This window comes from Populus euphratica, unplaced genomic scaffold (genome assembly GCF_000495115.2).
Source record: "Populus euphratica unplaced genomic scaffold, PopEup_1.0 scaffold172.1, whole genome shotgun sequence".
NCBI lineage: Eukaryota > Viridiplantae > Streptophyta > Magnoliopsida > Malpighiales > Salicaceae > Populus > Populus euphratica.
The window spans coordinates 158,893-182,672 of record NW_011499920.1 but is presented as its reverse complement, the minus strand read 5'-3'; the positions used below and the strand labels follow the sequence as shown (position 1 = coordinate 182,672).

At 34.7% G+C, this 23,780-nt stretch overlaps 1 protein-coding gene and 1 long non-coding RNA gene across 2 annotated transcripts; one reads left to right on the top strand and one right to left on the bottom strand.

Annotated features, from left to right (window-relative positions):
• Positions 1-9,428: 9,428 nt before the first annotated feature.
• On the top strand, positions 9,429-10,808 carry LOC105135102 (uncharacterized). Its single transcript, XM_011039817.1, has 3 exons — positions 9,429-9,724; positions 9,953-10,569; positions 10,743-10,808. The coding sequence occupies exons 1-3, from the start codon at positions 9,429-9,431 to the stop codon at positions 10,781-10,783; spliced, it is 954 nt and encodes a 317-aa protein (XP_011038119.1). The 3' UTR covers positions 10,784-10,808.
• Positions 10,809-15,007: 4,199 nt separating this feature from the next.
• On the bottom strand, positions 15,008-22,390 carry LOC105135029 (uncharacterized). Its single transcript, XR_844110.1, has 2 exons — positions 22,068-22,390; positions 15,008-15,340 (listed from the first exon to the last, which is right to left on the bottom strand). It is a non-coding gene; the product is annotated as an uncharacterized LOC105135029 (long non-coding RNA).
• Positions 22,391-23,780: the final 1,390 nt, after the last annotated feature.

The following is a 23,780-nucleotide window of genomic DNA, read 5'->3' as shown; positions in this document are numbered from 1 at the left end:
CCTTGTGGGGGCAGAACTTGGGGATTTTTGTGCATCATCTTGACGAAGGAATGGTTAGGGTGTGGGAAGCAAAATCCAATGACGAAGTTGATGAAGACTTGGTCGAATGGCAAGACAAAGTTGCGAAGATTTTGGTGACTTTACTGCCTTGGGGGAGGCAGAATTGGTGTCTTCGACGGGGAGACCTTGATGATGGACAATGCAGGGTGAAGAAGACAGAACAATGGCAGAGATGGGCTCTAGTCATGTTGGGACCAAGATGGGAGAGTTTCATACCTATGATGATGGAGAGATCATGGTTTAACTCTAGGTGTGAGGATGCGCCAACGAAAAACATACTGCATAGAATTCAACAGCGATGGATAGCGGCAGTCTGGCATAGACTGAGATGAATTCGGCAGGAAGAGTTGATTGTTGTGCAATGGACAAGTATGCAGTATTGCAATTTAATACTTGTGGTATCGGGAATTCGAGGCACCTTGACGAAGAGGACAGATTGAGGTGAAGAATTCGGCAACCAAGTCATTGAGGGATTTGGTTGAGGAGCTGAACTAGATGGACTTAGTTTGGTGTGTTGCTTTGGAGGGGAAGCATCATAGAGGAGACAGTACCGTGGGGGTATGTCTCAAATCATAGAGGAGGCAGTATCGAAGAGGCAGTACCGTAGGGGTGTGTCTGAAGAGTCTGCACATGATGAAGAACTGTCTAGGTGACAGATTCAACAGCCGATTCAAGTGGGCTCGGCTGGGAAGTCAAGATTGTCGACGAAGATGATTTTGAGTGCTGTCTTGGAAGCAGTACGGGTGGCTATTCTATGCTTTGCGACAATGGATGGTTGCAGTGATAGAAGTAGAACGCTAGTGGCCTTTATTGAGATACAGTGTTGTGAGTTTTCGGTGGGCGAAACATGCAGCGCAGGTGGAAAACAATAGGGGCTATTTTGCGTCAGCGAAGTCTTGTGGGGGTGATGAAGTTTCGGGGGCATGACAGTAGCGCATGGGGGAACCAGGTCAGACCAAATTTTGATGCTGGGATGCTATGTGTTTGTGCTATGGTAGGTTGCAGATGGACTGAGGACCTTGCCGAAACACTTCGACATGAGATGGAGTTGATCAAAGGATGGAGTTGGTACTAGAGCCAACTGCAGTGTCTCATTTTGGTTACTTGCAGGTGAAATATGAAACAGTTGAGGAATGATGGGTTCATATGGGAGTTCTTATGATTCTTTGGCGGGGGTTTTGTATGGTTGTATTTTGTGAAGGAAGGGACGGATTCCTCGGGTGCTAGATGGAGCATCCAAACTTTGCGAAAACATGCTTGCAAGTATAATGGGTTTAACATTTGTGGAAAACCAACGAGCCAAAAACAGAACGTGTCACAGTTTGGCTTTGAAACAGGTTGATGAAATTCGGTGGATAGAATTGTTGTTGAATGTGGACAAAGCCAGAGAGAGACTTCATGGGGACATACATGGAGGGTGACAAGGAACAGATGCGGAGCAAAGGGTACTTCAAATCTGTCCGACGAGGGCGTCGGGTTCTTTTGGTGGGGGTGGTTTGTTACAGTGTTAAATGTGCACGGGGTGCACACCTAAGGCATGCTGTCCTATACCAGGCCTAAGGGTGCTGGCAGCCATGCCAACGATGGAATATATTAGCAGCGCAGATTTATGCGGCTGTAAGTTTGTCAAAGGAAACATCGGCAGCACAGAATGCTAGGCTTGACGATGGAATGTCCAAGCCAGAATGGAAGACTCGTCAGTGGCATAGGCTGGCGAGAACTGGGGCTGTCGAGAAATGCGGGGTAGCGCAGGATGTTGACAAACATGGGCTTGGCGATGGAATGTTCAAGCCAGACAGGGAAACTCGTCAGGGGCATAGGCTGGCGAGAACTGGGGCTGTCGAGGAATGCGGCAGCACGGATTGGTGATGTCTATGGGCTTGGCGACGGAATGTCCAAGCGAGACAGGAAAACTCGTCTGGGATATGGCGGACGAGAATTGGGGCTGTCAAGGAATTCAGCAGCGCAGACACTGGGAGCTTGCGCGCAGATGGGAATTCGGCAGCGCAAGATTTGGCTAGCTTGCACGCAGATGCGAATGCGGCAGTGCAGACATTGGGGCCTGCACGCAGTTGCGAATTCGGCAGCGAAGGAATTGGGGCCTGCACGCAGATGCGAATTCGGCAGCGCAGGAATTGGGGCCTGCACGCAGTTGCGAATTCGACAGCGAAGGAATTGGGGCCTGCACGGAGTTGTGAATTCGGCAGCGCAGGATTTGGGGCCTGCACGCAGAAGCGAATGGGGCAGTGCAAGATTGGGCAGCCTGCACGTAGATGTGCATTCGGCAGCGCAAACATGGGGGTCTGCACGCAGATGCGGATTTGGCATCGCAGTATTTGGCGACCGTACCCAGGGTGCGCGCTCAGCAGCGCACAAGAGCTTGCGTAAGTCAGGGGCTTGACTTAGCAAGATCTAAAACTTGGACGAGGGACTGTCCAAGGCATGTGGGTGATTCAGCAACAAATGAAGCTAGGGCTGGCAGATGGAGCTACCAGGCAAGCATGCAGAAAGTGGGAGCATAACTGGGGTGTTTCCAAGTTGCTGAAATCACGAAGCACATGGGGGAGGAAGTTCTCCACTATATCCTGGAAATGGGGATATGGGTGAGCCACAAATGATCATGGGGATCATGGGGGAGTAAGTACCTATTATGTCCTGAAATATGGGGATCATGGAGGTGCCCTGCAGCTCATATACTTGGCTATAAATGGTGATGGTAATTCTTTGTTGTATAGGGTGAATACATAGAGAATAGAATGCATAGAGAGGAAATAACGTATGTAAACTTGTTGGTGTAGCATGCGAATTCTGTGCATAGCACACGTTGTGTAATCCTTTGTTAATGAGATAAATAAAGGTTGAGAGGTATTCTTGTAATCTCAGTGTGCTTGGTTAAGAGCAATTCTACTTGTGTATTCCGCTTGTCTTTAACATGGGAAAGTGGGGAAACCTCTCGGGTGAGGGAAACACTTAGTTAATAGGCAAACACGAGTGGATAAACGAGGGAAGGCTGAGTCTAGCGAGGGACTAGGCTGCCGCACGGGTTTATTCGCGTAGCGAAAAATTACCCCGTGACACTAACCATGATGGTGTTGATTCCTGTTTATAGCATCATAACGAACTAGGAAATTCTGCAAATTTGATAGCATGGAGAATTGCCAGCAAGTTAGAGCCCGGGTGGATTTTGACTGTGTTTGTTTTAATGGTTGTGTTTGAAATTCCGATTGGATATAAGAATTAATTTTTCTTAATTTTTCTAGTAGTTTTTTTGTTGGACAAGCACAAATACGCACAGATACAAATTAGACGGGGAAATTAGAGGTGTTGTGTATATGGGATCTTGGCTCTGATAAAAGTAGCCGAATAACATGATTGCCATGATTATCTAGCACCCCGCAACACCATAGCTTTGAATGTGGTTTTGAGAATTTAATCCATCAATTAATAAAAACTCAAAACTATTTCTAGAAGATGAACAAAAAGAATATTAGTCATATAATAGTATATTGAATTACATTTTAACATTACAATCACCACTACAGATAGATCAATCAAAGAATAATTCCTACCTTTTTCTTTCTCCACATATCCCTATAAATAAAAACACAACTTCATGGCGTCATGCCATCGAATCTCAACAGTTAACAATGGTCTCAAAGCAGTTGAGTCCATCAAGCTCTGGTGCAAACCTTGGCACCTTCTTCTCTTGTTTCCTAGCCAACGATCTCGAGGATGTTCCCTCTCGATTCTTGATCAACTTATCTTCAGCCACCAGGCTATTATCACCAGCAGTCAAAACCCTCTTGGTATTGCAATCCATGGTTGTAAGAGCGAGTGAAGACCTCCCTTTTTGACCCAATAACTCAGCACACAAAGCATCAAAAGACCTGAACATAGAATTCATGGTCTCTTCAAGAAAATCTTGATCGCCCCAAATCTAAAGTAGTAGAAGACCCTTTGAAAGCTAGAGAGGAAGATTCTAGTTTGCTTTTCTTGCTGTGCTTAGGTAGGTATCTGACGAGGAGCAATCTCAAGAAAAACTATATATAAGGAAGGAACCTTGACATCCTTTGGAGAGTGGGAAGCCTCTTAACTTCCAAGTTGTTGCCTTTTCGCTGGAGGAAGGGGGTGGGGCCCAAAAGCGTGTGGACGCCAGCTTGTGGGGGCAGCTAGCGGAGACCAGCTAACCATATGACAATGTTCAACGATCAAAGGGCATCGTCTTGCCTAAGCATGTAGACTTGCTTGGGACATGGAGATGCATAGCTACGACTAGGTCCCAATCTCAATTCTCAATTCTCAAATTTTCTTGTGACCCGGAAAGTATAAAAGAAGAAAATATGCCCTTGCCACTTTTACAGGTTGTGGATTATTTTGTTTATTATAGTATTGTTATTGTTTTGCTAGTGATGCTGGGTGGGGTTAGTGAATTTATATTTTATTTAATACTGATGCAATAATATGTATGCCGACATGATATATTAATATATTAAATAAGTGGTGCATATTAGCTCAATGTTTTAATATTAAAAAGAATTTTAGGTGATGATAATATTTAAAAAAAAAAAATAGAATCTTAGTTATTGATTTGAATAAATTGAATTAATTTAATAATATAATTAATTTATAAAAATAAAAAATTAATTTTTAAAGGATAAAACTAAAAAACTACAAAAAATTCAAAAGGAAAAAAATATAAATTAAAAGAAAAGGGATAAAAGTGAATAATTTTTTATTGAATGATTAAATTGTAAAGAAAAATAAATTCCACAAAATAATTAAAAGAAAAAACTATTAAAACAATAAGAATCAAATTTAAAAAGATTAATAAATTAAAAATCTTAATTCAAGAATAAAATTGATAAAAAAATATATGTGTTGCCGCTGAAGTATGATCTTTTCCATGTGCTTGACAACTTATATTTTTTTAATTATTTTAAATGACAAATCTACCCCTCAAATAATCCCCTGATAACTAGAAAAAACAACATGAAAACACAAAGTTTCCCTAACACAAGCCTAAATAAATTATGAGATAAAGTTTAATTTCATAATTTCATCATACTAATAATAATGAAAATACACAAATGCCTCCAAAATAAGGCTTAATTAATTATGACATAAATGATAAGGTAGTAATTAAATTGTGAAAAAAAAACATGAAATCTTAAAAAAGCTCATGGCAACAAATATTGAAGTATGTTCTTTTAAGGGCAATTAAAGTTTTTCATAGTTATAAAAATAAATAAAAAATTAATGTACCCCCACTAAAAATGAGTGATAAATGAATCACATGAAAAAAATATTTACCCTTGAACTTAGTCTTCCGACCTAATTTAAGGAAAGAAAGAAAATATCATTTTATTATTATATTCCGATCTAATTTAAGGAAAGAAAGAAAATATCATTTTATTATTATAATTCCTAGTAAATTCTCTCTTATAATAAAATGAATATCTTATGCCCTATGTATTTTTTATGTGTGTGTATATATATATTAAATTAAAAAATATATATAAAAATATCATGCAGAGTTATAAGTTGAAATTGGAGATATCGATGATCTTTTCATTACCAATCAAATAAAATATTCATATAAAAAAACCCAAATCTATCCAGGTAAGTTCATGTCGGGGGATGCTAGAGGACAACAACTGACCATGTGATCATGTTCAGAGATCAAAGGCATGTGCCTTGTCGAAGTATGTTTACCTGCTTGGGAAGTGGATATGCTTTGCGAGGACATGGTCTCGATCTCAATTCTGAAATCTTCTTTTGACTTGGAACACATAAAGGATGAAAATGTGCCCGTGATTATGCCACTAATTCTGTTGGTGGATATATACAATTGGATTTGGAACTGCGTTTGGCACTTAAAGAAAGCATTTCACCTCCCTTCTGGCGCAAAGCCCTTTTTGTCTGTCGAGGATTAGAGAATCGAGAATAGGATCAAATCGGCTTCCAATAATATTTTAATGTATGAATCACGTAAGCATTTCCGGCGTGGAACCTTTGTTTATTTTAAAGATTTTTATATCATTTAAAGTGATTAAGTTTTTTTAAAAAATTAACATGATATCCAAGCCAGCTGATATGTATTATAATTAATTTTATAGATTCTAAAATTAACAATTATATAAATAATTACAGACTTAAAACTAAAATTATAAAAAAAATAAATTTTTTAATTTTAAATTTTTATCATTTGACCACCATCTAAATAGTTATTTTAAAGTAATTAATAGTTATTTTAAACTGATTAACTTGAAAGGATAAGTGCAGGACGCAACTCCACTGCATTTCAATTGTTTCATTAAAATTGAATTTTTCTTTCTGGCGACGTGCTTAATGATCTTAGCACCTTGCTGTGTTCAAATTCTCATCTTATCCCATGTTTATTTATTTATTTAATTTTGGCAGGACTTGGAATTTTTTTTACATGTATACCCTTAGGGCCTGCTTGGATTTTTTAATGGAGTACAGACAGAAATTTAAAAACAACCTAGCAAATTATCCCTCATGAGAGGAGCCAATTGGCTAATTGAACTAGCAAACCAATTTAGGTAGAGTTGTGTAGAGGAAGAATGAACTGTCATCATATGCCAACTCTTATAACGGAAGATTTCAACTAATTACAGGTGATATGCCAAGATTATTGCAAGCTAGAATCAAAGATTTCAACTGATGACAGTTGATATGCCAAGATTACCGCAAGCTAGAATCAAGGATTGGTCTCGTATTTATTTTATTTACAGACTTTCCATACGTGGTGACCCTGTTCTTATATATAAATTAGTTTTTGACAATTAAATAAAATTGTACAAGATTCAAACTAGTGCTTGTTATCTTTTAAGTTGCAATAAACGAGACGAGCCTGAGATAAAAGAAGAGAGAGCTCCAAGTGAGTTTGCTTCACTATATTAACTATTTTGAAACATTATTTAACCTTATATATTCAAATTAAATCGTGATTCAAGTGGTTCTTGACTTGAACTGACGTGAGTTTTAAAACAAATAGAAAAGAATTGATATAGTTTAAGATGGTCAAAACTCAGATTGACCCATGCGTTAGTTAATCATGAGAAAATTCAGTTATAATTCGTTAACTATTTTTTTTAAAATAATATTAATTTTTTATTTTTTTATAAAACAAAAAAAAATTGATTAATTTAAATTAACTCGAGTTAACCCGCTCGATGCACGACTCGATAATTGTCATGGATTAACTCCAAGGTAGGGTCTATAAACAATTATGAGAATAAGAACCTCATTTGAAAAAGAAATTGAGAGGATAAACAAAAATTTTAAATTGAAAGGAAAAATAAAAAAAAATCAAATTAACAAATAAATCTAAAATAAAAAAAATAAAAATCAAAAGAATAAGGATTATAAACAACTTAAAATTTGATAAAAGATTAAGAATTAAAATTAGAAATCAACCATTGAGAGTTGAACTATAAATATCATTAAATATTGAATTGAAGGGAAAAATTAAAAAGAAAAATCAAATTAACAAGAGAATCCAAAACAAAAATAAAATTCAAGAGAATGAGGACCAAATATGAAAAAAATAAAAAAAATAAAATCATGAATCCAATGATAAAATTGAAAAAAAAAAATTAATAAAAAAAACCAAGAATCAAAATAAAAAATCAAAACATGAGAGTCAAACCTAAAACAACATAAAATAGGAGAAATTCAATAGAAAAATCAAATGATAGGATTAAATTGATAACAAAAATAAAAAAAAACTTGATACAAATAAACAAATGATCAAATGTGATTAACTTAACGAATCACACTTTTTTTTTTAATTTTTTGTGAGGGCTGTATATTTTTTAAGGTTGAAGAAAAAGAAAAGAGAAGGGAAAGAAAAAGAAATATTATTAAAGCCCCATTATGTATTGGGCAGAGACATATGTCTGTCCATCATGATAGAGATGACAAATATATTGAAGCTTGTCTTGTAATGTGATGTTCCGCCACTCGAAGGCATTATATGCATTGTTCAAAAGGCATAAATGCCTCTAATTTATTGGCATGTCTGAAACACTCATCAACAATTTTTTTGTTATTTTATTTATGCAAATACCAAATTTTCCTTTACTCATACAATACTAATGAAAAAAACATGATAAAAGATCAAAAAATATCTAAAGCTTAGGTATTGATTATTTGACTTTAGGGGTTTGTTGGTGACCATAGTGTGCAAAATAGAATGAAAAATTAAAAAACACCCCTAGTCTTATTGTCAAGAAAATTCAACTTTTAAGGGTATTTATACTATACAAATCTAATAATAAAAGACTTATTTACCTCTATTAAATCTGGTAATAGCAAATGTATCCCACTAAAAATATAATGCTATCGTTGCAAGTAAACCATAAAACTTAAACCACCAAGAGCAAAATGATAATTTTATTTTAGAAATCTACGGTAAATTGTGAGTGTGTGCATAATAAAAGACTAAACTCTTTTAATATTTTTTATAATAGGATTTTGAGCGCTTTTCTTGATCATCAATTAAAATTTTAGGAGGTACACGATAACAGTAACAAGCCTATCTAATGATGAGCATAGTTTTCAAAACTAGTTTAAGATCTGATATAATTTATAACTCACATCACTAAATTATTGGGTTAATATATGGATCACCTCATTAACTAGACATATTAATTTTTTTGAAAATACCAACATTCTAATTTTTTAATAAAAATATTCTTTGAAGTTGACTTTCATTCAAATTTAGCTAAGCCAATTGGATCGTGAATCAATTATTTAGGTCAATTAGGTCTAATTAGGTAAATATTCAAAATGGTTTAAATCAAAACACACCCAAATTAGGTTCCTGGTTATCAACTCTCTTGATTGACCTGTCCAGTCAGCTAAAGTTTAATAAGTATGATAAGGAGAAACTGGTAAAAAGACAATCTATGATTAGTAAAGAAAAATTATTATTGATCAAACAGCAAGAAATAAGACAAAAAAGACAAAAACTCAAATATACATAGCTTCAATCCCAAATTTGCAGATTACATAATTCGAAAACAACAAAAAGTCCAAATCGAAAGGAAAAAACAAAAACAATTAGTGAGACTAAACCAATGTTCAAGCCACTCTAATAGAAATCATTCAAGGAGCCGTCGTTTCAAAGATGGATAGTCCATCTATAAAAGTAAAAGAATAAGTCTATATATCTTCAGCAATAACTCCCGGTATACTTGGGATAATTGCTTCCTTAACCTCATGACATTTGTTTCCTTCTCTGTGTATAATTCTTCTTTCCTATTCTAATTGTAACTCTCATTGTAATCACTATATTAAGCATTGCTGTAATACAAGTAAATCATCTTTTCATAAAACCCTACATGGTATCAGAGCCGCCACGCTCCCATGAGCATTCATCACCTATTTTCATGGCAGAAACTCAAGGCAACGCAGCCACAACCACTGTTATTTCCAACCCTGCTATCATAACACCAAATTCATTGATTGCCATCAATGCTGCAGCACAATTGCCCCTCAAGCTCACGCCAATAAACTACTTAACATGGCATGCTCAGTTCAATGCCCTTCTTATTGGCTATGATCTTCTACAATATGTAGATGGCTCTTATCAGGAACTACCCAAATGTTTGCATGATGCACCTAATCCTGCTCATATGTTCTGGATTCACCAAGATCAGCTATGGCTACACTCCATCATCGCTTCTGTTTCAGAACAAATCATGCCACTCATTGCATCTGCAACAACCTCCTGTATGGCATGGGAGAAACTAAACACTCTTTATGCACACCGTTCAAGATCACGTGTAATGAGTCTCAAAGAACGACTCACTGCTACCACCCGTGGCTCCAGCTCTGTGGGTGAATTTCTTAATACTATGTGAAGCATATCTGATGAACTATCAATCATTGGTGAGCCTCCCAGTGATATTGATTTGGTAGTTCATGTTCTCAATGGTCTTGGTCCTACATTCAAAGAAATTGCTGCAGCCATTCGCGCACGTGACAACCCCATCAGCTTTGAAGATCTTCATGATAAACTTGTTGAATATGAAAACTTTCTCAAACGTGAAGAGGTGTGCTCTGTATCTCCTTCAATCACAGCTCGTGTCACTCAACGATTTGGCCAATCCAGCACCTCTACTCCTAGGCACTATCACAATAACAAAGTCTCTTCCAATAATCGTGGATATCAGTCATTCTCCAACTCCAATCATGGTTATCAAGGTGCATATCAGCCTCCACGAAAACATCCAGGCCAAGGGTACAAAGGATTCTATCAATTATGTGATCAACAAGGACATAGTGCCAAACGTTGTCCTCGAGTTCGCCCTTTTACCTCTACATCTCCTACTACCAATTACACCACCACTGCCTCTTCGAAGTCACCAAACTGGCTTCTTGATTCTGCAGCATCCCATCATGTCACCGATGACCTCACCAATCTCTCACTCACCTCGGCTTATGAAGGTTCGGATGCTATTGTTATAGGTGACGGTACAGGTTTGAAAATTACTCATGCTGGTCATGTAACTCTCCCAACTTCATCCAAAAACTTTGTCTTATCTAATTTTCTGTGTGTTCCTTCCATCAAGAAAAATTTACTTTCAGTTTATCAATTTTGCAAATCTAATAACACCTCAATTGAATTCTTTCCTACTTATTTTTTGGTGAAGGATCTCCGCACGAGGGCGACTCTCATTCGAGGCCAGAATAAAAATGATGTGTACGTGTGGCCTGAATCTTTATCTCCTCTGACATCATTCCATGCTTTTGTGGGTGTTAAAGCCCCACTGAGAGACTGGCATAGACGACTTGACCACCCCTCCTCTCGTATCCTGCATCACCTTATTACCTCCTGCACTCTTCCTCTATCTACATCCTCTAATAATATTATTTGTGACTCTTGTCTCTGTCATAAAAGCCAAAGGCTCCTTTTTCATGTATCCTCTCTTAAAAGTCATGGTCCATTAGATTTAATTTACACTGATGTTTGGGGCCAACTCCAATTACTTCTACCGAAGGTTATCAATTTTATGTCATTTTTGTTGATCATTTTACAAAATATATTTGGTTCTACCCTCTTTATCATAAATATGATGTTTCTCTTATTTTTCCTAAATTCAAAGTCATTGTTGAAAAATATTTTAAAAAATCAATTGTTTTCATATACTCCGATAATGGGGGTGAGTACATCAAACTTAAAGACTATTTTGCTACTCAAGGCATTAATCATCTCACTACTCCTCCCCACACTCCTTAACATAATAGGATTGTTGAACACCGTCATAGGCACATTGTGGATACAGGTCTCACAATGCTCCATCAAACCTCCCTCCCTCTTTCTTTATGGACCCATGCCTTTCAAGCTGCTATATTTCTCATTAATCATTTACCCACTCCCGTTCTTCAACTTAAATCCCCATTTGAATCTCTTTTTGGAAATTTGCCAAATTATCTCAAGCTTCGTGTCTTTGAGTGTTTGTGTTACCTATGGCTACGATCATATGCCAAACACAAACTTGACCCTCGCTCGCATCCCTGTGTCTTTCTTGGATATTCCCTCACCCAAAGTGCCTACAAGTGCTTTGATCCCACTACTCAATGATTATTTTATCTCCCGTTATGTCCGCTTTGTTGAAACTGCATTCCCATTTGCTGCCTCCTCTCATGCATGTCTCCCATCTCCTTCTTTACCCGCCTGGGCATTATCATTTGACATTCATTCCCCACCTCCAGTACCTCCCTCTCTCTCCACTTTTCCTCTCCTCTAGTCGGACATGCCAGTCCCCTCCTCTGCAGCACTCTCATCTCGTCAGCAGCAGGCCACCATGCACTCATGTCAGCCTTCGCCCCCATATACTGATCTCTCTTCAAGTCCTGCATACCCGTCCTTGCCATCACCATCACCATCACCATCCCCCACCCCACCACCTCCCTCACCCCTTATACCACATCACCCCATGATCACTCGTTCCAAAAACCATATCTTCAAACCCCGCCAGCTCAACCTCACCACCAAACATCCCTTACATGTTCCTCTTGAACCATCATGTGTGTCTCAAGCCCTTCAACACCCAGAATGGAGAGCTGCCATGTCAGCTGAGTTTACTACTTTAACCAGTAATGGCACCTGGAACTGGTCCCTCCTTCTCTGCATTAGAATCTGGTAGGCTGCAAGTGGGTCTTTCGGCTCAAAAGAAAACCAGACGGCTCCATTGACAGGTACAAAGCTCGCCTTGTAGCTAAAGGCTTTCATCAACATCCTGGTCTCGACTACACTGAGACGTTCAACCCTGTTGTCAAGCCTACTACCATTCGCATTGTTCTCTGTCCAGCTCTTCAGCATGGTTGGCCTATTACACAACTTGACGTTAACAATGCCTTCCTTCAAGGTTCTCTTTCTAAAGAAGTCTACATGGCTTAACCCCAAGGCTTAATTGATAATCAGCTGCCACACCATGTTTTTCGTCTCCGCAAGGTAATCTATGGCCTTAAACAAGCTCCCAGAGCTTGGTATAATGAGCTGGCCACGTTTCTTATCTTATAGAGCTTTGTCAACTCTAAAGCTGATACATCTCTGTTCATCTACAATCATGGTGGAATAATTGTCTACTTCTTGGTCTATGTTGATGACCTTCTTATCACTGGCAATAATGACAGGTTCTTGACTTCCTTTATTATTGCATTGTCCTCTCGGTTTTCTATCAAAGATATGGGTTCTCTCCATTACTTCCTTGGGGTTGAAGTATTGCCTACCTCCACTGGCCTCATCCTATCCCAACACAAATATATATATGATCTACTTGTCCACACCAACATGGCTGGTGCAAAGGAGGCAACCACCCACTTTCCACAACTACAAGTCTTACTATATCTGACGGTTCTGCCTCTATGGATGCTAGTGAATTTCGCAGTGTTGTTGGGTCTCTCCAATATCTCTCTCTCACTCGTCCAGACATAGCTTTCACAATGAATAAGCTCTCTCAGTTCATGCATAAACCTACTCAGCTTCATTGGCAAGCAGTCAAGCGTCGGTTACGCTACCTCAAAGGCACCATTCATCATGGCCTCTCCCTCACCCGTAGCACCTCCACTACATTATCTGCTTTCTCTGACTCTGATTGGGCAGGCAATCCTGATGACCGCACGTCCACCACTGCCTATATTTTGTTTTTGGGAGGTAATGTTGTCTCTTGGGCTTCTCGCAAGCAGCGTTCTGTTGCACGCTGTTCTACAGAAGCTGAATATCGGGCAGTTGCTGCTGAGTTATCTTGGGTTCAGCAACTCTTACATGAACTGCATGCCTCTCCTCCTGCTCCACCAACTATTTACTGTGACAATGTGGGAGCAACTTATCTTTGTGCCAATCCTGTGTTCCACTCTTGCATGAAACATATAGCTATTGACTTCCACTTTGTACGTGATCATGTCAGCCAAGGTCTACTTCGGGTCTCTCATGTTTCTACTACCGATCAGCTAGCCGATGCTCTAACCAAACCTCTCCCTCGCCAACGGTTTTCTCTTCTTTGGTCCAAGATTGGTGTCTCTGATGGAGGCACCATCTTGCAGGGGCGTATAAGAGTAAAAGAATAAGTCTACATATCTTCAGCAATAACTCCCCGTATACCTAGGATAATTGCTTCCTTAATCTCAGGACATTTGTTTCCTTCTCTATGTATAATTCTTCTTTCCTATTCTAATTGTAACTCTCATTGTAATCACTATATTAAGCATTGCTGTAATACAAGTAAATCATCTTTTCATAAAACCCTACACCATCCATGAAGGGTGCAATAGCTGGTGGCACACGCTGCTCTTTATTGTTATTGGCCCTTGACATTGTTGATGGCTTGACAAAAGAATGGGGATTAGACATTAGACATTAGACATTCAGGAGAAGTTGTCTTCTCCTGCACTCCTTCGGAAATTTCATTGAATGAAACTCCACAGGGAAGATTATGTGCCCTAACTCCTATTACCAAGTACACACTATTTTTGTAAGAAAAAAAAGAAAGAGTATATCCTAGATTTTCTTGTTGAGTTATGCTGATTTACCCTTCTAAGGAAGATATTATGTCACTGTTATAAGACTCGTTGATCCACCAAACTAGGGCTAGCCTCAAGTCAAGTGAGTGAAAAAACTCTCTTTTTTTTATTAAAACATTATTTTAGGATTATTTTTTAAGAAAAAATCAAAGTTTGAATTGAAGTATGCATTATGTTGATTTGTCATGCCATAGCTGAAGTTACTGTGTGGATTGATATCAAAGCAAAAAAGAAAGACACGGATATACATTGGCTAACCATCCACTTGGCCTAAATGGGATGATCTCCCTGTGGTTTTGGCACCAGCTGTGCAACACCATGTATTCACCAGAGAACAAAGCACCGGAGGCTAACAGTGTAATCCTGATTCTTGCTTATAGCATCATAAATAATTAGGAAATGATGCAAATTTGCCAAATTTGATATCATGGAGAATAGCTAGCAAGTTGACCAGAGGAGATCCCTAAGCCTAGGATTAAGTTGTTAATCTGAATTTAGATTGACCACCATGCTAAGTGAACTACTAATAATTATTCTCTTAATGAGGGTTTAAACTACAGAGACAGGGAGATTAGAGCTGAAATATACATGGGATCTTGGTTCTGATAAAATCAGGTAAATAACATGATTGTCATGATTTCCTAGCACACCCCCGCAACACCATAGCTTTGAGTATGGTTTTGAGAATTTAATCCATCAATTAATAAAAACTCAAAATTATTTCAAGTTGGTGATCATAGGAGACCCTTAAGCCTAGACAAGGAGATTAGAGCTGCTATGTACAGGGGATCTTGGCTCTGATAAAAGTAGCCGGATAACATGATCGCCATGATTACCTAGCACCCCCGCAACACCATAGCTTTGAGTATGTTTTGAGAATTTAATCCATCAATTAATAAAAACTCAAAATTATTTCAAGAAGATGAACAAAAAGAATATTCTAGTCATACATAGTATATTAGAATTACATTTTAACATTACAATCACCACTTCAGATGGATCAATCAAAGAATAATCCCTACCTTTTTCTTTCTCTACATATCCCTATAAATAAAGACACAACTTCATTGCGTCATGTCATCGAATCTCAATAGTTAACAATGGTCTCAAAGCAGTTGAGTCCATCGAGCTCTGGTGCAAACCTTGGCACCTTCTTCTCTTGTTTCCTAGCCAACGATCTCGAGGAGCTTCCATCTCGATTCTTGATCAACTTATCTTCTGCCACCTTGGTATTGCAATCCATGGTTGTAAGAGCGAGTGAAGACCTCACTTTTTGACCCAATAACTCAGCACACAAAGCATCAAAAGAACTGAACATAGAATTCATGGTCTCTTCAAGAAAATCTTGATCGCCCCAAATCTAAAGTAGTAGAAGACCCTTTGAAAGCTAGAGAGGAATATTATAGTTTGCTTTTCTTGTTGTGTTTAGGTATTTGACGAAGAGCAATTTCAAGAGAAACTATATATAAGGAAGGAACCTTGACATCCTTTGGCGAGTGGGAAGCCTTTTTAACTTCCAAGTTGTTTCCTTTTCGCTGTGGGAATGGGTTGGGGCTGAAAGGCGTGTAAGGGAGACCTAAGGACAGCTTCTTGTGGGGTAGCTGCTAGCCTGCTAGGGGAGACCAACTGACCATGTTCAACGATCAAAGGCGCGTGTCTTGTCAAAGCATGTTTTTTTTATTTATGTGTGTCCGCGCCAACTTACACACACCATAATTAATTTCCACTCTTCTTCATGTTTACTTATCAGGAAGTGGAGATGTTAGGCTCAAATCTCAAGTCTCAAATTATCTTTTGACTTGAAAAATATAAAAGATGAAAATATGCTCTTGCCACTTTGATTGGTCGAGGATTAGTTTGTTCATTAATTATATTATTGTTGTTGTTCTTTGGACATCATTGTTGACAAGTTACCATAGTTTTAAAACCATGGCTGACTCGGGATAAATCTAAGATAATGGATTTACATGAATGAATTAACTTCGATTAATATTTTTTTATTTTATAAGAAAACATATGTTGATATTATTTTGAAAAATAAATTTAAAAAAACAGAAAAATCAATGAATTTTAATCAGGTTTTTATAATGTTTTTCTTGAGTTAACCAAGTCTCTAGTTTATCCAAGTTTTTTTTTTAATTAAAAATAAAGATAATTTTCTTTTTAATTTTTTCAAAACCAGCCTGTCTGAGACCTAGCACACACATTAATTCATCAATAATGATGCTGCGTAGGGTTCGGTAAATTTATATTTTATTCGTATTTTCGTGATACTTATCAATAATTATATTCATATATTTATTGATATGATAATTAATATATTAATTTTATATTATAATATTAACAAATTTGCACTCATGACGTCTTGAAATATCTATGTCAAAATTGCATTGTTTTAGAATCGACATCTTTAAACATTATCATTTTTTTTGTTAACAGCTTTTAGTATTCGTGAGACAACGTTTCTTCATTGAAATTATTTGTTTTCCTAAATCCTTAGCAAATCATGTTCGTTGGTCGCTTGTCGGTCCAAGATATCCTTTGCTTGGTATTTGGAAAGCTTAAATGATCTAGGACAAATGATGGCATGTATGAGCTCGATCGGTTGGTAGGTTGCAAGAATTTAGAGAATCAATAATAAGGTCAAATTAACTTCAAATGGAAAAATAAAAATAGTATCATATATGAAGTCTAACTACAATTTAATCTTTGATTTTTTAAAATTTTAATTTTTGATGTTAAGCTCAAGTTGGATTTTCAAACTTAATTTTTTACCAATTAAATCTAAAAGGCGCGTGTCTTGTCAAAGCATGTTTTGTTTTCATTCACGTGGAGGTGTCCGGGCCAGTCTCAAATTATCTTTTGACTTGAAAAATATAAAAGATGAAAATATGCTCTTGCCACTTTGATTGGTCGAGGATTAGTTTGTTCATTAATTATATTATTGTTGTTGTTCTTTGGACATCATTGTTGACAAGTTACCATAGTTTTAAAACCATGGCTGACTCGGGATAAATCTAAGATAATGGATTTACATGAATGAATTAACTTCGATTAATATTTTTTTATTTTATAAGAAAACATATGTTGATATTATTTTGAAAAATAAATTTAAAAAAACAGAAAAATCAATGAATTTTAATCAGGTTTTTATAATGTTTTTCTTGAGTTAACCAAGTCTCTAGTTTATCCAAGTTTTTTTTTAATTAAAAATAAAGATAATTTTCTTTTTAATTTTTTCAAAACCAGCCTGTCTGAGACCTAGCACACACATTAATTCATCAATAATGATGCTGCGTAGGGTTCGGTAAATTTATATTTTATTCGTATTTTCGTGATACTTATCAATAATTATATTCATATATTTATTGATATGATAATTAATATATTAATTTTATATTATAATATTAACAAATTTGCACTCATGACGTCTTGAAATATCTATGTCAAAATTGCATTGTTTTAGAATCGACATCTTTAAACATTATCATTTTTTTTGTTAACAGCTTTTAGTATTCGTGAGACAACGTTTCTTCATTGAAATTATTTGTTTTCCTAAATCCTTAGCAAATCATGTTCGTTGGTCGCTTGTCGGTCCAAGATATCCTTTGCTTGGTATTTGGAAAGCTTAAATGATCTAGGACAAATGATGGCATGTATGAGCTCGATCGGTTGGTAGGTTGCAAGAATTTAGAGAATCAATAATAAGGTCAAATTAACTTCAAATGGAAAAATAAAAATAGTATCATATATGAAGTCTAACTACAATTTAATCTTTGATTTTTTAAAATTTTAATTTTTGATGTTAAGCTCAAGTTGGATTTTCAAACTTAATTTTTTACCAATTAAATCTATAATAAAATTAATTTAATTCATTTAAAGTATAATTAATTCTTTCATTTAATTAAATCTTTCAATTGACTCAAATTAATTCTTAAATATAATTAAATTTTAATCTATTGCATGATTAAATAAATTAACATATTAAAATTCTAATTATGTCCTTATACTTAATTTTTATTTAAAGTTATTCAATAATGATTTAGTTTAACTTTGAATCTGCATTGTTTCTTCTATTTTTGGTAAAATAGGGTATAATTAGAGTTTCAGTTCTATCCAAAATTACAAATTAATTTTTTTTTATTTGAAGTCCTCCCAATTTGCTTTTTCTAAATAATAATTTTGATTTTTTATTTTGAAAAGAAAGAAAATTTTGGGAAATAACCCATAAATAGATTATGACATCCCGGGTAACCCTTGGCTTAAACTGACCTAAATTTCAAAAGAAATTGAAGGAGAATTGATGTAATATAAGACCAAGTTGACCTATGCTTCGGATAACCTAGGAAAAATCCAGTCAAAACCAATTAACTATTTTTTTTTTAAAATAGTATTATTTTGATTTTTTTATGAAAAAATATTCCATTGACTTAAGTTAATTCAAGTCAACCCACTCAACCTGTCACCTAAAATTGACTTTTAGGTAGGCCATAGAAACAACTATGAGAATAAGGACCTCGTTTGAAAAAGAAAATTGAGAGGATAAGCACAAATTTTGAATTGAAGGGAAATATTGAAAAAAATAATCAAATAAACAAATTATTCCAAAATAAAAAAATAAAAATTAAGATTATGAATTTAAGAATGAAATTGAAAATAAATTAAAATATGATAAAAGGCTAAGAATTAAAATTAGAAATCAAATCATTAAATTCAAACCATAATTATCATCAAATGTTAAATTGAAAGGAAAAATTAAAAAGAAAAATTAAATTCACAAGAGAATCCAAAACAAAAATCAAAATCAAAAGAATGAAAATAAGAATGAGGACCAAATATTAAAAAAAAATTCATGAATCTAATGATGAAATTAAAAAGAAATTAAAATTCTATGAAAGAGTCTAGAATTGAAATTAGAATTCAAAATATCAAGATTCAAACTTAAAACATCATAAAATAATATGATAAATTAATAAAAAAATAAAATGACAAAGAATCAAATTAAAAATAAAATAAATAAAACTATACAAACAAACAATAGACCAAATGTGATTAATCTAACAAATCACACAACTTTTCTATTTTTTTTTATCAAAAGTCATCCGATAATGTGATGTTCGGCTACTAAGAGGTATTACAAGCATCATCTAAAAAACCTAGGCACCTCCTACTTGTTTGTCTTTTCAAAACACATGCCAATAACTTTTTTTTTAATTTTATTTATGCAAATACTAAATTGTCCTTTACCCACACAATATTAATAGAAAAATATGATAAAAAGAATAAAAATCCCTCAAGCTTAGCTATAAATTATTTGACTTTAAGGATACGTTGGTGACTATACATTGCAAAGAAAAAATGAAAAATAAAATACACCCCTGCTTTTACTGTGAAGAAAATTCAACTTTTGAAGATATTTTAAATATTATACTATACAAATCTAATAGTAAAAAACTCATTTACCCTAATGAATTTTGTAATAACAAATTTGTCTCATTTAAAATACAATGCTAACCTTGCAAGCAAACTATAAAACTTAAACCACTAAGGGCAAAATGGTAACCTTAATTTAGAAATCCATAATAAATTGTGAGTGTCTACACAATGATTTAGTATTTTTTTCAGTAATAGGATTTTAAACTGTTTTCTTGAGCCACAACTAAAATTCTAAGACTTTACCAAGTACACAATAATAATAACAAGACTTATCTAATGAGGAGAATAGTTTTAGAATTCATTTAAGATATGACATGATTTAGAACTCGTATCATTAAATTATTGAGTTAATATATGAATCATGGTTAACTAGATAAATTTTTTTTTATATAAAACAACAAAGTTTTATTTTTTTAATAAAAGTATTTTTTGAAGTTATCTTAATAGGTCTTATTTGAATTTAATTGAACCAATCAGATTTTGAATCAATTTTTCAAATCAAATAAATTTAATCAGGTCAATATTCAAAATAATTTGAATCCAAATCCATTCAGATCAGGTTTATTATCATTAGCTCTCTAGTCTGCCAAAGTTTAACAAGTATGATAAGGAGTGACTGGGTAATAAAACAATCTACCAACTGTGATGAGTAAAGAAAAATTATTATTGATTAACCAACAAGACTTAAAAAAAAACAATAAAACAAAAACTCAAATATGCATAGCTTCAATCCCCAAGCTGAAAATTACACAATTCAAAAACAACTAAAATCCCAGATCGAAAGGAAAAAACAAAAACAATTAGTGAAACTAAAACAATGTTCAAGCCACTCTAATAGAAATCATTCGAAGGGCCATCATTTTAAAGATGGATAGTCAATCCATGAAGGGTGCGAGAGCTGGTGGCACACACTGCTCTTTTTTTTTTTTTTAGATTGGCGTGGGTGTCCAGGCCAGCTTGCGCGCACCACGACTAATCCCACGGGTCCTGAAGTTAACGACCATGTAAGTCTCCAGTGGCTATCATATGAGCAACTAAAGATTCAAACCTGAAAGGTAAGTCTCCAATGGCTATCATATGAGCAATTAAAGATTCAAACCTGAAACCATAGAGGGAGCAAACCCTTTGATTCCAAACTCTTACCACTTGACCACCACCTAAATGGTTAGCACACGCTGCTGTTTATTATTATTGGCCCTTGACATCGTTGATGGCATATTATCACCATTATTCTCGTTCTTCTTGCTAGCACACAACATTGTGTCACAAAAAGCTATAGATCAATAGTAGAGTATTTGTAACAAAAATTCAGTGAGTGACAAAAGAATGGGATTTGATATTAGACAGTCAGGAGAAAAAAGTTGTCTTCTTCAGAAATTTCATTGAATGAAACTCCACAGTTAAAATTATGTGCCCTAACTCCTTTTAGCAAGTACACACTAAATTTTGTAAGAAAAAAAAAAGAAGAGTATATCCTAAATTTTCTTGCTATGTTGATTTACCTTGATCTAAGGAAGATATTATGTTACTGTTATAAGATTCGTTGATCCACCAAACTAGGGCTAGCCTCAAGTGAAATGAGTGAAAAAAAGTCATTTTTTTAATTAAAACATTATTTTAGGATTTAAAAAAAAAAAAAATCAAAGCTTGCATTCAACTAAGTGAATTCACCAAACTTGCAAGCTGGACTTGAATCAGGTCGGCTCTTATATCTATGCAGTGTGTTGGTTTGTGACGCCTTAGCTGAAGTTACCGTGTGGATTGATATCAAAGCAAGAAAGAAAAACACATATACATGGGCTAACGATCCACTTGGCCTAAATTGGGATATCTCTCTATGGTTTTGGCACCAACTGTGCATTGCCATGTATTCACCAGACTGATATCATGGAGAATAGCTAGCAAGTTGGAGCCTGGGTGGTTTGCAAGTTGATGACCACAGAAGATCCTTAAGCCTAGGATTAAGTTGTTAATGTGAATTTAGATTGACCACCATGCTAAGTGTATTGCTTGTAATTGTTCTCTTAATGAGGGTTTAAACTACTGAGACAGGGAGATTAGAGCTGCTATATACAGGGGATCTTTGCTCTGATAGAAGTATCTGAATAACATGATTGCCATGATTACCTAGCACCCCCGCAACACCATAGCTTTGAGTATGGTTTTGAGAATTTAATCCATCAATTAATAAAATTAAAATTATTTCAAGAAGATGAACAAAAAGAATATTCTAGTCTTATAAAAGTATATTAGAATTAGATATTAACATTACCATCACCACTTGAGATGGATCAATCAAAGAATAATGCCTACCTTTTTCTTTCTCTACATATCCTTATAAATAAAAACACAACTTCATTGTGTCATGTCATCGAATCTCAACATTTAACAATGGTCTCGAAGCAGTTGAGTCCATCCAGCTCTGGTGCAAACCTTGGCACCTTCTTCTCTTGTTTCCTAGCCAACGATCTCGAGGATGTTCCCTCTCGATTCTTGATCAGCTTATCTTCAGCCACCATGCTATTATCACCAGCAGTCAAAACCCTCTTGGTATTGCAATCCATGGTTGTAAGAGCGAGTGAAGACCTCACTTTTTGACCCAATAACTCAGCACACAAAGCATCAAAAGAACTGAACATAGAATTCATGGTCTCTTCAAGAAAATCTTGACCGCCCCAAATCTCAAGTGGTAGAAGACCCTTTGAAAGCTAGAGAGGAAGATTCTAGTTTGCTTTTCTTGCTGTGTTCAGGTATTTGACGAGGAGCAATTTCAAGTAAAACTATATACAAGGAAGGAACCTTGATATCCTTTGGAGAGTGGGAAGCCTTTCAACTTCCATGTTGTTTCCTTTTCGCTGTAGGAATGGGTGGGGGCTCATAGGCGTGTAAGAGAGAGGTAAGGACCGCTTGTTGTGGGGTAGCTGCCAGGGGAGACCAGCTGACCATGTTCCACGATCAAAGGTGCGTGTCTTGTCGAAGTATGTTTACTTGCTTGGAAGTGGAGATAATAAGGCCCGTTGGACGGAAAGTTAGAAAATTACTTTTTAATGTTTTTAGTTTATCATTAGAAAGATGGTTAGTATAAAATATTTTTTAATTTAAAAATAATTTAATTTAATTTTAAAAAATATTTTACTTTTATTTTGAATGAAAAATCTTTTTTAGAAATTATAAAAAATTTAAAAATATCATATTATTTATTAATTACATAAAATTTGATTCTCAAATTATATATATATATATATATATATATATATATATATATATTAATTTCATCCCTTAAAATTTAATTTTTATATTAATTTTATTCTTTATTTTTATAAATCTATCAAATATAATTTTTATTATTTTGATTGTTACTTATTTTATTTAAAATAATTTATAAAATTATAATTATAATTATTTTAATTTTATTATCTTTCAATTTTCTTATTTGTTAAATTTTATTTTTATTATTATTATTTATTTTATTTGAGATAATTTATGAATTTTTTTAATTTATTTTTATTTAACTTTTTAATCTGTAAAATTTGTTTTTTATTATTTTAATAAATTTAAAAAAAATTATTAATAAATTATTTTTGATAGCATAACTAAATATTAAAAAATATTTTATAGACCTGGAATACACATTAATTCACCAATAATAATGATGGGTAGAGTAAGGTAAATTTATATTTTATTTGTATGCACGTGATACATATCAATAATTATGTTCACATATTTATTGATATGATAATTAATATATTGATTTTATACTATCATATTAACAACTTGAAATATCTATGTCAGAACTGTAGTGTTCCAGAATCTACATCTTTAAACATTATCATTTTTTCTATTAACAGCTTTTAGTATTCGTGAGACAGCTTTTCTTCATTGAAATTGTTTTTTCCCTAAATCCTTAGCAAATCATGTTCGTTTGTTGATTGTCGGTGCAAGATATCCTTTGCTTGGTTTTTGGAAAGGTTATATGATCTAGGACAAATGATGGCATAGATCAGCTCGGTTGGTGGGTTGCAAGAATTTAGAGAATTAAAAATAAGATCAAATTAACTTTCAATGGAAAAAAAATAGTATCATATATGAAGAAAATGTAAGAGATTTCATCCTACAGAATTGGAAAAGATTGAATTCCTAAAAAGTTCAAATAATTTAAAAATAAAGTTTATATGTTGAATATTAATAGATTAATCTATTAATGTTCTAGTAATCTGATTTATTTTTTT